The sequence below is a fragment of the Lampris incognitus genome, chromosome 20 (assembly GCF_029633865.1).
Source record: "Lampris incognitus isolate fLamInc1 chromosome 20, fLamInc1.hap2, whole genome shotgun sequence".
Classification (NCBI taxonomy): Eukaryota; Metazoa; Chordata; class Actinopteri; order Lampriformes; family Lampridae; genus Lampris; species Lampris incognitus.
In genome coordinates, this window is record NC_079230.1 from 29,365,159 (window position 1) to 29,378,677 (window position 13,519).

The window sequence follows — 13,519 nt, forward strand, 5'->3', positions numbered from 1 at the left end:
GTGCATTTCCCGGTAATGTAATAAACTTTTTACTGATAATGTAATGAAGTATTGCATTAACAGGAGGTTATTACATGATCAGGCTAGCCTTCATTTTGCAGGTCCTGATAATGTAATAATTCCCCAGTATTGTAATAATTTAACAGCAGACCACCTATTAATGGGTTCACGTGGCGATACTGTGTTGGCAACTCTACCTCCAGAGCTCTAGCGCCACCAACAGGTCAAAGTTGGACATGCACAAATGTTTATTATCTTTTGACCTGTTTATCCATTTTTCACAACTGCTGTATCACTGAAATGCACTTTATTCCATTATCAGGGAGTTATTACATTATCAGGTTTTATTGCATTTTCAAGGGACTCAAGAGCAGGTTTTTATTACATTATCGGGAATTTATTAGATTATCAGGTTCTACAATCCCTCACAGAAAAGTAGCTGACTAATTTGAATGAATGCTTTGCAGAGATTTAGTTTTGGTGATCGCTTCCTGGTGCTTTCCAAATAAGGGATGCAAAAAGGTTTCAAATAAAAAAAAAACAACAGCCTTGGATACAAATAACTTGTACACGTGTCTGGTACTTTGCCTGCAAGAAAAGATATTTAAGTTCGAATTTTCCTTAAGCAATCTCTGGTGCTCCATGGTCTCTTCCCCATATAGACTTGGTTTTTATTGCTATTCTCCTTCTCCAGTCTGGCCTGACTCCAATCCATGTAGCAGCCTTCATGGGTCACCTCAACATCGTCCTGCTGCTGCTGCAGAATGGGGCCTCGCCTGATGTCAGCAACATTGTGAGAGAGACATACACACACACACACACACACACACACACACACACACACACACACACACACACACACACACACACACACACACACACACAGATTGCTGAAAACAGAAAGATATACATAGAATTGTGTTTCAAGATTAAAGTGGGAATTTTGACAAGTAAAACTTGAAATGTCGAAAATAAAGTCGAAACTGAATTTCGAGAGGAAGTCAAATTGATGTTTGAGCATCAAGTAAAAATGTCAACAATTAAGTGGTATAAAAATAAGTGCTACAATCTGCAATTTAGCTAGACAGTTCTGGCATGGTTTCGGCCAGACTCTGAAAACATTGTGCCAGGTGGAAGGCGAGTAAGGCCAAGAGCATTGGAGGTGGGTTCAAGCTCTTCTACCGTGGGGCAGATGGGAGGATAAATGGGGTATCCAAAGGAGTTGAATCGAGTGCAACTGGACTTGGTTATATATTCGTGAAGACGTTTCGCCTCTCATCCAAGAGGCTTCATCAGTTCGTGCCTTTCTGACTAGACCAAGCTAGTCTGTGAAATCACCAGCCAGTCTGACGAAGCTAGTCTGACTGTGATGATTGATGATTTCATCACCAGCCAATCAGACTAGCTTGGTCTAGTCAGAAAGGCACGAACTGATGAAGCCTCTTGGATGAGAGGCGAAACGTCTTCACGGATATATAACCAAGTCCAGTTGCACTCGATTCAATTCCTTTGGATAACCATGACCTGGATGAATGAGAACATTCACAGACATAAATGGGGTAGGGGTAATTCTCCAGGAAGAGTATGTCAAGAGTGTGCTGGAGGGGAAGAGAGTGTCAGACAGAGTGATGAGTATGAAGCTGGAAATCGAAGGCGTGATTATGAACGTTATCAGCGCATATGCTCCACAAGTTGGGTGTGAGATGGAAGAGAAAGAAGAATTCTGGAGTGAGTTGGATGACGTGGTGGAGAGGGTACCCAAGGAGGAGAGAGTGGTGATTGGAGTGGACTTCAATGGACGTGTTGGTGAAGGGAACAGAGGTGATGAGGAGGTGATGGGTAGGTATGGTGTCAAGGAGAGAAGAGAAATGTGGAAGGACAGGTGGTGGTGGATTGTGCGAAAAGGATGGAAGTGGCTGTGGTGAATACATATTTCAAGAAGAGGGAGGAACACAGGGTGACGTACAAGAGTGGAGGAAAGTGCACACAGGTGGACTATATCTTATGTAGGAGACGCGATCTGAAAGGGATTGGAGACTGCAAGGCGGTGACAAGGGTGAACATAGCATAGTGGTCTGTAGGATGACTTTGGAGATCAAGAAGAGGAAGAAAATGGAGGCAGAGCCAAGGATCAAATGGTGGAAGTTGAAGAAGGAAGACTGATGTGTGGAGTTCAGGGAGGAGTTAAGACAGGCACTGGGTGGTAGTGAAGAGTTGCCAGATGGCTGGAAAACCACTGCAGAAATAGTGAGGGAGACTGCTAGGAAGGTACTTGGTGTGTCCTCAGGACAGAGGAAGGAAGACAAGGAGACTCAGTGGTGGAATGAGGAAGTACAGCAAAGTATACCGAGGAAGAGGTTGGCAAAGAAGAAGTGAGATGGGAGAGATGAAGAAAGTAGACAGAAGTACAAGAAGATGCGGCACAAAGTGAAGAGAGAGGTGGCGTATGGTGAGTTATATGACAGGTTGGACACTAAGGAAGGAGAAAAGGACTTGTACTGATTGGCTAGACAGAGGGGTCGAGCTATGAAGGATGTGCAGCAAGTTAGGGTGATGAAGGATAGAGATGGAAATGTGCTGACAAGCGAGGAGAGTGTGTTGAGAAGGTGGAAGGAGTACTTTGAGGGGCTGATGAATGAAGACAATGAGAGAGAGAAGGTTGGATGATGTGAGGATGGTGAATCAGGAAGTGCAGTGGATTAGCAAGGAGGAAGTGAGGGCAGCTATGAAGAGGATGAAGAGTGGAAAGGCAGTTGGTCCTGATGACATACCTGTGGAGGCATGGAGGTGTTTAGGAGAGATGGAAGTGGGGCTTTTAACTAGATTGTTTAACACAATCCTGGAAAGTGAGAGGATGCCTGAGGAGTGCAGAAGAAGCATACTGGTACCGATTTTCAAGAACAAGGGTGATGTGCAGAACTGTAGCAACTACAGAGGTATAAAGTTGATCAGCTACAGCATGAAGACATGGGAAAGAGTAATAGAAGCTAGGTTAAGAGGAGAGGTGATGATCAGCAGCAGCAGTATGGTTTCATGCCAGGAAAGAGCACCACAGATGTGATGTTTGCTTTGAGAATAATGATGGAGAAGTATAGAGGAGGCAAGAAGGAGGTACATTGTGTCTTTGTCGATTTAGAGAAAGCATACGACAGGGTGCCGAGAGAGGAGGTGTGGTATTGTATGAGGAAGTCGGGAGTTGCAGAAAAGTATGTAGGAGTGGTGCAGGATATGTATGAGGGAAGTGTGACAGTGGTGAGGTGTGGGGTTGGAATGACAGATGGGTTCAAGGTGGAGGTGGGATTACATCAAGGATCGGCTCTGAGCCCTTTCTTGTTTGCAGTGGTGATGGACAGGTTGACGGACGAGATCAGGCAGGAGTCCCCGTGGACGATGATGTTTGTGGATGACATTGTGATCTGTAGGGAGAGTAGGGTGCAGGTGGAGGAGAGCCTGGAGAGGTGGAGGTATGCACTGGAGAGAAGAGGAATGAAAGTCAGTAGGAGCAAGATGGAATACATATGTGTGAATGAGAGGGAGGACAGTGGAATGGTGAGGATGCAAGGAGTGGAGGTAATGAAGGTGTATGAGTTTAAATACTTGGGGTCAACTGTCCAAAGTAACGGGGAGTGCAGAAGAGAGGTGAAGAAGAGAGTGCAGGCAGGGTGGAGTGGGTGGAGAAGAGTGTCAGGAGTGATGTGTGACAGAAGGGTACCAGCAAGAGTTAAAGGGAAGGTTTACAAGATGGTAGTGAGACCAGCTATGTTATATGGTTTGGAGACAGTGGCACTGATGAAAAGACAGGAGGTGGAGCTGGAGGTGGCAGAGATGAAGATGATAAGATTTTCACTGGGAGTGATGAAGAAGGACAGGATTAGGATGGAGTATATTAGAGGGACAGCTCAGGTTGGACGGTTTGGAGACAAAGCAAGAGAGACTAGATGGAGAGGGTTTGGACATGTGTGGAGGAGAGATGCTGGGTATACTGGGAGAAGGATGCTGAATATGGAGCTGCCAGGGAAGAGGAGAAGAGGAAGGCCAAAGAGGAGGTTTATGGATGTGGTGAGGGAGGACATGCAGGTGGCTGGTGTGCAGAGGACAGGAAGAGATGGAAACGGATGATCCAGCTGTGGCGCCCCCTAACGGGAGCAGCCAGGAATAGTGGTAGTCATAGTAGTTTGTAAACATTGTGCCCTGCCTTACCTGCCAAATGGAGAACCAGTCAGTGCTGCGTCGCACTCGGTTCCTTTAGAGGATTTCAGTAGTCTCCGTTTCTCAAACAAATAAAGCATGTTGACCCAGTGGTAAAACACGCCATGTTTCTTGTTCTCAGTGGTGTGCTGGTGTTGTTGCAGTGCTCCCCACAGCCATGGTGGTGCATGCCATTACAGACTGTACCTCCAATAAATAGACTCTTTTCACACATCTGCCAAAAGAACAGCAACAAGCAGGAAAAAGGGAGTTGTTTTTTTTGTGCCGCCCCCTTTTTTTTTTCCCCTTCCTCCCTCCCCAATTGTATCAGGCCAATTACCCCACTCTTCCCAGCTGTCCCGGTCTCTGCTCCACCCCCTCTGCCGATCCGGGGAGGGCTGCAGACTACCACATGCCTCCTCCCATACATGTGGAGTCGCCAGCCGCTTCTTTTCACCTGACAGTGAGGAGTTTCACCAGGGGGATGTATCATGTGGGAGGATCACACTACTCCCCCCTGAATAGGCGCCCCGACCGACCAGAGGAGGCGCTAATGCAGCGATCAGGACACATACCCACATCCAGCTTCCCACCCACAGACACTGCCAATTGTGTCTGTAGGGATGCCCGACCAAGCCGGAGGCAACACGGGGATTCGAACCTCCGATCCCCGTGTTGGTACAGTGGCTTGCAAAAGTATTCATACCCCTTGAACTTTTCCACATTTTGTCCCATTTAGACCACAAACATAAATATTTTTTGTGGGAATTTCATGTGAAAGACCAACACAAAGTGGCACACAATTGTGACGTACAAAGAAAATTATACGTGATTTTGAATTTTTTTTTGACAAATAAAAAACTGAAAAGTGCGGCGTGCAAAAGTATTCAGCCCCCCCTGAGTCACTACTTGGTGGAACCGCCTTTTGCCGCAACTACAGCTGCAAGTCTGTTGGGGTATGTCTCTACCACCTTTGCACATCTGGAGACTGACATTTTGGCCCATTGTTCTTTGCAAAACAGCTCAAGCTCAGTCAGATTAGACGGAGAGCGTTTGTGAACGGCAGTTTTCAGATGTTGCCACAGATTCTCAACTGGATTTAGGTCTGGGCTTCGACTGGGCCTTCCTAACACATGCATATGTGTTGTTTTAAACCCGTCCATTGTAGCCCGGGCTTTACGTTTAGGGTCGTTGCCCTGCTGGAAGGTGGACCTCCGCCCCAGCCTCAAGTCTTTTGCAGACTTGCCTTTTTTCACTTGAAATGTCGACTCTAATCTTGAAATACAGCTTTTTTTTGTTTCTCACTATGGCTGTTTGTCCTCGGTGGCCTCGGTACACTTCTGTAGCTCAGCGTCGCAGTGACAAAAGATATGTCACAGCTGAGAAGGGGTCTGGCGGCAGACCCCGTTGGGCAGGGTGCGAGGAGAAAAGTGAGGCTGTAGCCTGGGCCTTTTGAAAATGCTTATACATTATTCTCAATAGGTGTTTTGTTTTTGTTTTGTGTTTTCTTTCTTGTTTTTGTATATCAGTGAGATTAAGCAGTTAATCAGGTCTAATAGATTTTTGCATATGTTATGTACTTGTCTCTTTATGATTGTGCATTATTACAAAATACGTGATATCCGTGGCCAGTTTGGCACAGCACAGTGATGCTGGCATTATGGTGGCATTTGTGTGTGTGTGTTTGCTACCTGTTATTAACCTAACACACATCACATTACTACTGCTGCTGTCTTTGCAATGGAAGCCAATTTTTGCGCAACGGTCATTTTTTTATTATGTAATATATCTAGAAACTGTATTAGCGGTACATCAATACCGTGCTGCGGAAAAGTAAAAGCTCTTCAGATATTCTTGCACCCATACTGACCGTTTCAGTTTCAGCTGAAATGTGCCACTATTATGGAGGTAACATCACGTTAACAGGAACATGTATCTCCCAAAAGGATTGAGTTGTCCGTTTAAGAGGTCATAATCACATGAGATAGTATCCTTAATTGGGTAATACCCTCTTGTTCTTGGGATAAAACATGTAATTGTACTCATTTGTGCGCACAAAACTTGCTTTTTACTGTGTGTAGCGTGGCGAGACGGCCTTACACATGGCAGCCAGGGCGGGTCAGGTGGAGGTGGTGAGGTGTCTACTGAGGAACGGAGCGATGGTGGACGCCAGGGCACGAGTAAGATGGGACACGCAACACACACAGCCACACACGTGTACGTTATGGTGAACGTCAGCCATGCTAACGGTTCCCGCTCACATGTGAACTGCAGGAGGACCAGACTCCCCTCCACATCGCCTCTCGTCTGGGGAAGACGGAGATTGTCCAGCTGCTGCTGCAGCACATGGCCCACCCCGACGCCGCCACCACCAACGGCTACACCCCCCTCCACATCTCGGCTAGGGAAGGCCAGGTGGAGACAGCCTCTGTCCTGCTGGAGGCCGGGGCCTCACACTCACTGGCCACCAAGGTAGGGGGAGAGAGAGCCACACCTCCACACATTCAATACAACCAGGTTAGCTTAGATAAGATGGCACCAGGTAGGTCTACCGATCACGTATAACCGAATGTGTTTCTTAGTGAATATACTGTGTTATGAAATTGGATAGCAGATGCAGTAAATCGTAATACATTGTAACGGGCTACGAAAGCGGGAGCGCCGAGGCCGCCCTCTCGGACCGACCTAGTTCTGATTAATGATTGACGAGTCTGTTAAAATTGGATTCCTCTGAATTGTGCATGAAGTCTGAGCACAGGCAAGTGATTTTTCATCAGAAACCGTGGAGATGTTTAGCAGAGGAGGCTGGCAGCACTCAGCCTAGCTTGTACAAGGATCCTCGCTCGGCACACAGACCAGCACAGATCAGTCCTCCATTTAGTCACACCCTCTGGAGGCTGAGACCAAGCCCTTCATGATGCGGTGAAAATCTCCATTTGTTGAGGTTAAGCGGTTTAGCTATCTCTGCCATTGTCGCTGTCTCTGTTTTGAGCTCTCTCTCTCTCCCTGTCTCTCTGTCTCTCTCTCTCTCTCTCTCTCAATTCAATTCAATTCACTATGTGCTTTATTGGCATGACATACGTTTGTGTACATATTGCCGAAGCATGTAAAACAACAACAACACAATGCAACAATGATTATAATAATAACAATGGTTATTATACCAAACAACAACAGTAGCAATAGGTGCCATCGCCCAGCGTCTCTCAGGTTGTGGCAGGAAAATATAAATCTTGCTGCAATGCTCGCCGCCGGCCCCCCTCCCAGGACCACCCGCAGCTTACCCGCGTCCTCCATTATCTGCTACTCTGGAGTCACATGTTGCAGCTCCTGGACAAAAGCTCCTGGCTGTTTTTCAAATGTTTCACATTTTTTTTCACATTCTCTCTCACACATCTCCCTGGGGAGAGGGTGTGGCTGTTGCGGTGTAAGTGACGAGCCGAGAGACGATGACGTAAAATGCTATGAACTTGAAAATCATTTCTTTTCAAACTGTTCTGGGATCAGCTCGGGTCTGTCAAGCTGAAAAATATGCCCCACCAATATTCATCGTCGTTGGTGACACAGTGCAGTTTCTTCAGTTCATTATACCGAGGTAAAAAAAAAAAAAAAAAAAACGTAAAAAAAAAATCTTTTCCTTTTACCTTCAATCCCTCCGTCACCATTGTGGCATCTGTTTTTTTTTTACTGTATTTTGTGTCAATCCCTCTATAAAAATCACTTACAACCTCGGGTTTTACAAACAAAGGCTCGCTTCCCTCCATGGACTGGGCTGGGTCATAAACACACCGGTCACGTGACTCCTGCCAGTGAAATTTTTCAAAATGGCCACAGAGCGCCCTCTGCTGGCTTTAGGGGGAAAAGACGGGGCGCTGCTTTTATGCTTAATAATCCAGGTGTAGCATCCCAGAAAAGTTGAATCCGTTCATCCGTGCGTGTGCGCGCGCGTGTGCGTGCGTGTGCGTGCGTGAGACATTCTGCGTACAACTCGCTGTTTTGTGTGCTCTTCTTTGCAGAAAGGGTTCACCCCCCTGCATGTGGCCTCTAAGTACGGCAGCCTGGATGTGGCCAAACTTCTGCTGCAGCGCCGGGCTCCCCCCGATGCGGCTGGGAAGGTAAGCATCCCCAACAGCTGTGTAGCGAAACTGTTCAAAAACGTTTCTATAAAAAACCAGCTCGATACTGCTAAAGTAAACGTTCACGAGGCGACATTTACTCATTTTAGTCCAGCCAGTACACATTGTTACGCCTGCTCATTTAAAAAGTTTGTTGCTGTGTTTTGCATTGAGGTAATGTTCACTAGAAGAGCTCCGGTAAGCACTGGTTTAATTAAATAAGCTCCTCCTGTGTTTATTAACTGCTGCTACTCCACGAGGAAACGATAACCCGATTCGTGTTTCCAACAACGTTCCTCTCTTTTCTTTGGACATGTTCTTCTTCTCCTCATAATAAGGACCCGCCCAGTGATCCTCCCAGCTCTTGCTCTCTACTACTCTAATTCATTTTAACCCGCCATTTTGTCTCCCCTTAACAATTCTCATCATGGTGTGCTTCGTAAGGACTGGTTTGATAGACGGCTTATTCTGCTAACGGCTGTTTAATCCGTGTGCACTCGCCATCCATCCCTCACAGAACGGCCTCACCCCGCTCCATGTCGCAGCGCATTATGATAATCAGAAGGTGGCGCTCCTGCTTTTGGACAAAGGAGCGTCCCCCCACACCATGGCCAAGGTGAGGGCCTCTAAGTGGCTCATGTAGAAAAACTCCTGTCTCTTTCGGGAGATGAAGGAGAATTGATTTCCAGGTGGAGGATGTGCTGAAGAGTGTGTGTGTGGTGGTGGTGGTGGTGGGGGTGCTGTATGTTTGTGTATACATTTTGAGAACATGTTTGCCACTTGGTATATGTGCACACACACACATGCTGCCATCGCACTGACTGCATAAACAGCCAGTCCCATCACCTTGTGACGATGACAGCCCTCTCCCCTGCCCTCCCGCCTCCCGCCTCCCGCCCTTGCCTTCCCCTTGCCCTCCGTTGATCTGTCAGAATGGCTACACCCCTCTCCACATCGCGGCGAAGAAGAACCAGACGGAGATCGCCACGGTGCTGCTGCAGTACGGCGCCGAGACCAACGTCCTGACCAAACAGGGCGTGACCCCGCTCCACATGACCTCTCAGGAGGGCCACGCTGACATGGCCGCCCTGCTGCTGAGCAAAGGAGCTCAGGTCAACATCCCCACCAAGGTAGGGGGGGGCGTGCTTTTTAAGACCTGCCTACATTTGTGTTTTGGGTGGCCTTGCAAGGGAAGAGAAGCAATTTGGGGTGGGGACTATCTTGCTCAGGTCTTAGTTGTCGCTGGTGTCTTCTGCAATAGAGCTGACATGGGGACGCTTCAGATCTTGTTCAAATGTGAGGTAGGGGGCGCTTTGAATCTATTTATGGGAGATGTTGCTGTGCACATCTGAGAACTTTTAACTCGCTACACTTGACAACCATGACTGCCCGGCTTTGTGCATCACATTAGAGGTGGGGTTAATTACACACACACACACACACACACATACACACACACACACATGCAGTAAGGAATCATGCTGCTGTCCATCAACTCACGCAGGGCAGATGAGGCAGACTGTTTTTTCTTTTTGATGCTCTCGCCTCCTCAGCTTCTGTCAAGGGGGCGGGTAAATGTAGAGAGAAAACACCCAGTCTGCCTGCTATAGAAGGTCTTGAAAAGTGACACTACACAAAAACACAAATCTCTGCACATAACTGTTCAGACGACGTCTTGAGACGCCAGCTGTCCCGGTGTCTCAGCCCTCCCGGATGTCTCCTGATCACGCCATGCTAGTCAAAAAGCCCTGTCTGCATGTCTCGTCTTTGAGACTGAAGCCAGACAAACTGGAAGGTGTCCGTGTTGGGGGGTCCGTAGCTGTGTCTCCTCTGAACGGTCACTGTGTGTTTTGTGTGTCAGAGCGGCCTGACCTCCATCCACCTGGCGGCCCAGGAAGACCGGGTGGCTGTAGCTGAGATCTTGGCCAGAAACGGAGCGAATCTGAACCAGCAGACTAAAGTATGTGCAATACCACCTTCATCATCATCATCATCTTTGGATCATATCCTTCCAAACAATCCTCATCCTGAGTCCACGTTGTGTGTCCCCCCCCCCCCCCCCAGTAATATTCAGGGTGGACGTTTCTAAATGATGAATTGTTGTCTTACAGTTGGGCTACACCCCGCTGATCGTAGCGTGTCACTATGGGAACGCCAAGATGGTCAACTTCCTGTTACAGAATGGAGCTAGCGTCAATGGCAAGACCAAGGTACTAACACCCGAGTGAGATACTCAGGCCACATTTACACGTTAATGACTGAAGCCGTATCCCAGATGTGTGTGTGTAATATGCTACATAGAGTGATGGACTGATGGAGTAGAACTGCTGCGTTGGTATGGGAGGTGCAAGATTCCTGATCTTCGCCGATGATTTCTGTTCTGTGTCACATATATTTGTCGTTGCATTTGCATATTTTTCTACTTGTTCTTTTCCAGAATGGATACACTTCTCTTCATCAGGCGGCACAGCAAGGCAACACACACATCATCAACGTGCTGCTGCAGCACGGTGCCAAGCCCAACGCCATCACTGTGGTGAGCAAAGACACAAAATGCCTGTCGTCCCAAGGAAACAAACCTACACACACGCACGCACGCACACACATAAATGCATTCTTTGGGCGTCCAGGTAGCACGGCGGCCTATTCCGTTGCCTACCAACACGGGGATCGCCGGTTCGAATCCCCGTGTTGCCTCCGGCTTGGCCGGGCGTCCCTACAGACACAGTTGTCCGTGTCTGCGGGTGGGAAGCCGGATGTGGGTTTGTGTCCTGGTCGCTGCGCTAGCGCCTCCTCTGGCCAGTCAGGGCGCCTGTTCGGGGGGTGGGGATTGGGGGGGATAGCGTGATCCTCCCACGCGCTACGTCCCCCTGGTGAAACTCCTCACTGTCAGGTGAGAAGAAGCGGCTGGCGACTCCACATGTATGGGAGGAGGCATGTGGTAGTCTGCAGCCCTCCCCGGATCGGCAGAGGGGGCGGAGCAGAGACTGGACAATGTAATTGGCTGGATATAATTGGGGAGAAAAATCCCCAAAAATAAATAAATGCGCCCTTTCTACATCTCCGTCTCTTTCTCTGTGAATGCTCACTGTGTGTGTGTGTGTGTGTACTCTCCTCCAGAATGGCAACACTGCGTTGGCCATCGCTCGACGACTCGGCTACATCTCAGTGGTGGACACGCTGAGGGTCGTCACCGAGGAGATCATCACCACCACAACGGTAGGACGCATGGACACGTCCTCCTTGCCGAGCGTCGGATCTACTTGTTGTTGTCTCAGCATGTGTCCAGCACCTCCAAACGCTTTCAACTCAGTGTGCCGTCTCCACCCTTCTTTTCTTGGTGCTTTAGACGGTGACGGAGAAGCACAAGCTGAACGTGCCAGAGACCATGACTGAAGTGTTGGATGTCTCGGATGAGGAAGGTGAGTCGTGTTTGACACAAGAGCCAGCCACCGTTACCGCCATCCACACGCTCCGGCCCCCTCCGCCCGCGGCCTCCGGACTATGTGTCCACGTGCCGTCAAGGAAGCAGCTACACCCAACTGTATTGACCACTCTATGTATGTTCGCTTATTTGGAGGCTCGACACAAATCAGTGTAGTTAGACCCTGTTCCACTTCACCCCCCCTCCCCCCCGAACCACTGAGCGGTTGGGGGTTGCAAACCACATATTGTGCAACCAGTTTTGTGGCCTATTAGGGTGCTCAGCCTCGGATTCAGTTTGACACGTCCCTGTGAGCGGCTCCACGGCTTGAGGCGACTCTTGCAGGTCTTTCTTGTGGCGTTCTAGAGCTAGTGAGTGATGATGCTGTCCACCCACAGCGTTGAAGCCCGGTGAGGAGGACGTCATGTCGGACGACTCCACTGACACTGAAGGTATTCAGCAGACCAGCCCTGGGCTGTGTGTGAGGACTTGCTGTGCTGGATTAACCCACGTGGACTGCTGTGGCGTGCGTCACAGACACATTTGTATCATTCCTAGCTCTAAGTTTAGAAGTTCATGTTACAAAGTGCATGATATTTACATACAAATTAAGAAAAGTGGGGCGTCCGGGTGGCGTAGCGGTCTATTCCGTTGCCTGCCAACACGGGGATCACCAGTTCGAATCCCCCGTGTTACTGGCTTGGTCAGGCATCCCTACAGATACAATTGGCCGGATGTGGGTATATGTCCTGGTCGCTGCACTAGCGCCTCCTCTGGTCGGTCGTGGGGGCCTATTTGGGGGGAATAGCCTGATCCTCCCCCACGCTACGTCCCCCTGGTGAAACTCCTCACTGTCAGGTGAAAGGAAGCAGCTGGCGACTCCACATGTATGGGAGGAGGCATGGGGTAGTCTGCAGCCCTCCCCGGATCGGCAGAGGGGCCGGAGCAGCGACCCGGACTGCTCGGAAGAGTGGGGTGATTGGCTGGATACAACTGGGGAGAAAAGGGGGGAGGAGCCTAAAAAGAGAAAAGCAAGTAATTGCTGTTCAAAGCGTTAATATGTTTTGAGGGTAAGGAAATGAGAAGACTGAATTTGGTGTGCAGCACGTTAGAAAAGTAGATCTGCCACATAGCATTTAAACACACACTTTGCTAATGTACATACGAGTGCAAATATTAATATTATTTTACCATTGCATGAGCTCATCCACAAATATGATCCAAAAATGTTGTTTTTTTTTTTTAATCTTTCATGTGTAGCAGTAAAAACAATGGCCTTGGGTCAGAACCAGAGACACATCTGAAGATGTGTGTTTCCTCGGCGAAGATGCTCAGAGGGTGTTTTCACAGTGTCGCTAAGTTCTCTGGAAGAGTTTGCCCAGAGTTCTGCAGCGTCAGGCCTTATTCCTTCTCCTGCCAGGATAGGGAGGTTTAGGACGGGAAAGGCTGGAACAGACATGAGACACGTGGAACGTAAAGAAACGCAACACAGCTCCCAGACTGCACCCACTTAGTGTGCAGTATTCTAGTGGTTATTTTTGTCGGCATTGCACTGCAGCTTTTGTTTTTACATAGTGTTTCTCTAGTCTGCCGACCACTCACGGTGCTTCACAGTGTGCGCCTCACACACACACATTCACACACTGATGGCGGAGGCTGCCGTGCAAGGCGCCAACCTGCCCATCCGGAGCACTTAGGGGGTTCTGGGTCTTGCCCAAGGACACTTTGACACGCTCTCTGCAGGAGCTGGAGATCGAACCAGCGACCTTCCGATCACCAGACGAGGCGCTCC

At 48.7% G+C, this 13,519-nt stretch overlaps 1 protein-coding gene across 1 annotated transcript in view; it reads left to right on the forward strand.

Annotated features, from left to right (window-relative positions):
- Positions 1 to 13,519, forward strand: part of ank2b (ankyrin 2b, neuronal) — a 117,325-nt gene that overhangs the window by 59,023 nt on the left and 44,783 nt on the right. Inside the window, exons 13-23 of the mRNA XM_056300764.1 lie at positions 695 to 793; positions 6,270 to 6,368; positions 6,463 to 6,660; positions 8,205 to 8,303; positions 8,821 to 8,919; positions 9,236 to 9,433; positions 10,165 to 10,263; positions 10,415 to 10,513; positions 10,741 to 10,839; positions 11,424 to 11,522; positions 11,653 to 11,725. Of these exons, the coding sequence (XP_056156739.1) occupies positions 695 to 793; positions 6,270 to 6,368; positions 6,463 to 6,660; positions 8,205 to 8,303; positions 8,821 to 8,919; positions 9,236 to 9,433; positions 10,165 to 10,263; positions 10,415 to 10,513; positions 10,741 to 10,839; positions 11,424 to 11,522; positions 11,653 to 11,725 (1,261 nt within the window). The remainder of the gene's footprint in view (positions 1 to 694; positions 794 to 6,269; positions 6,369 to 6,462; positions 6,661 to 8,204; positions 8,304 to 8,820; positions 8,920 to 9,235; positions 9,434 to 10,164; positions 10,264 to 10,414; positions 10,514 to 10,740; positions 10,840 to 11,423; positions 11,523 to 11,652; positions 11,726 to 13,519) is intronic.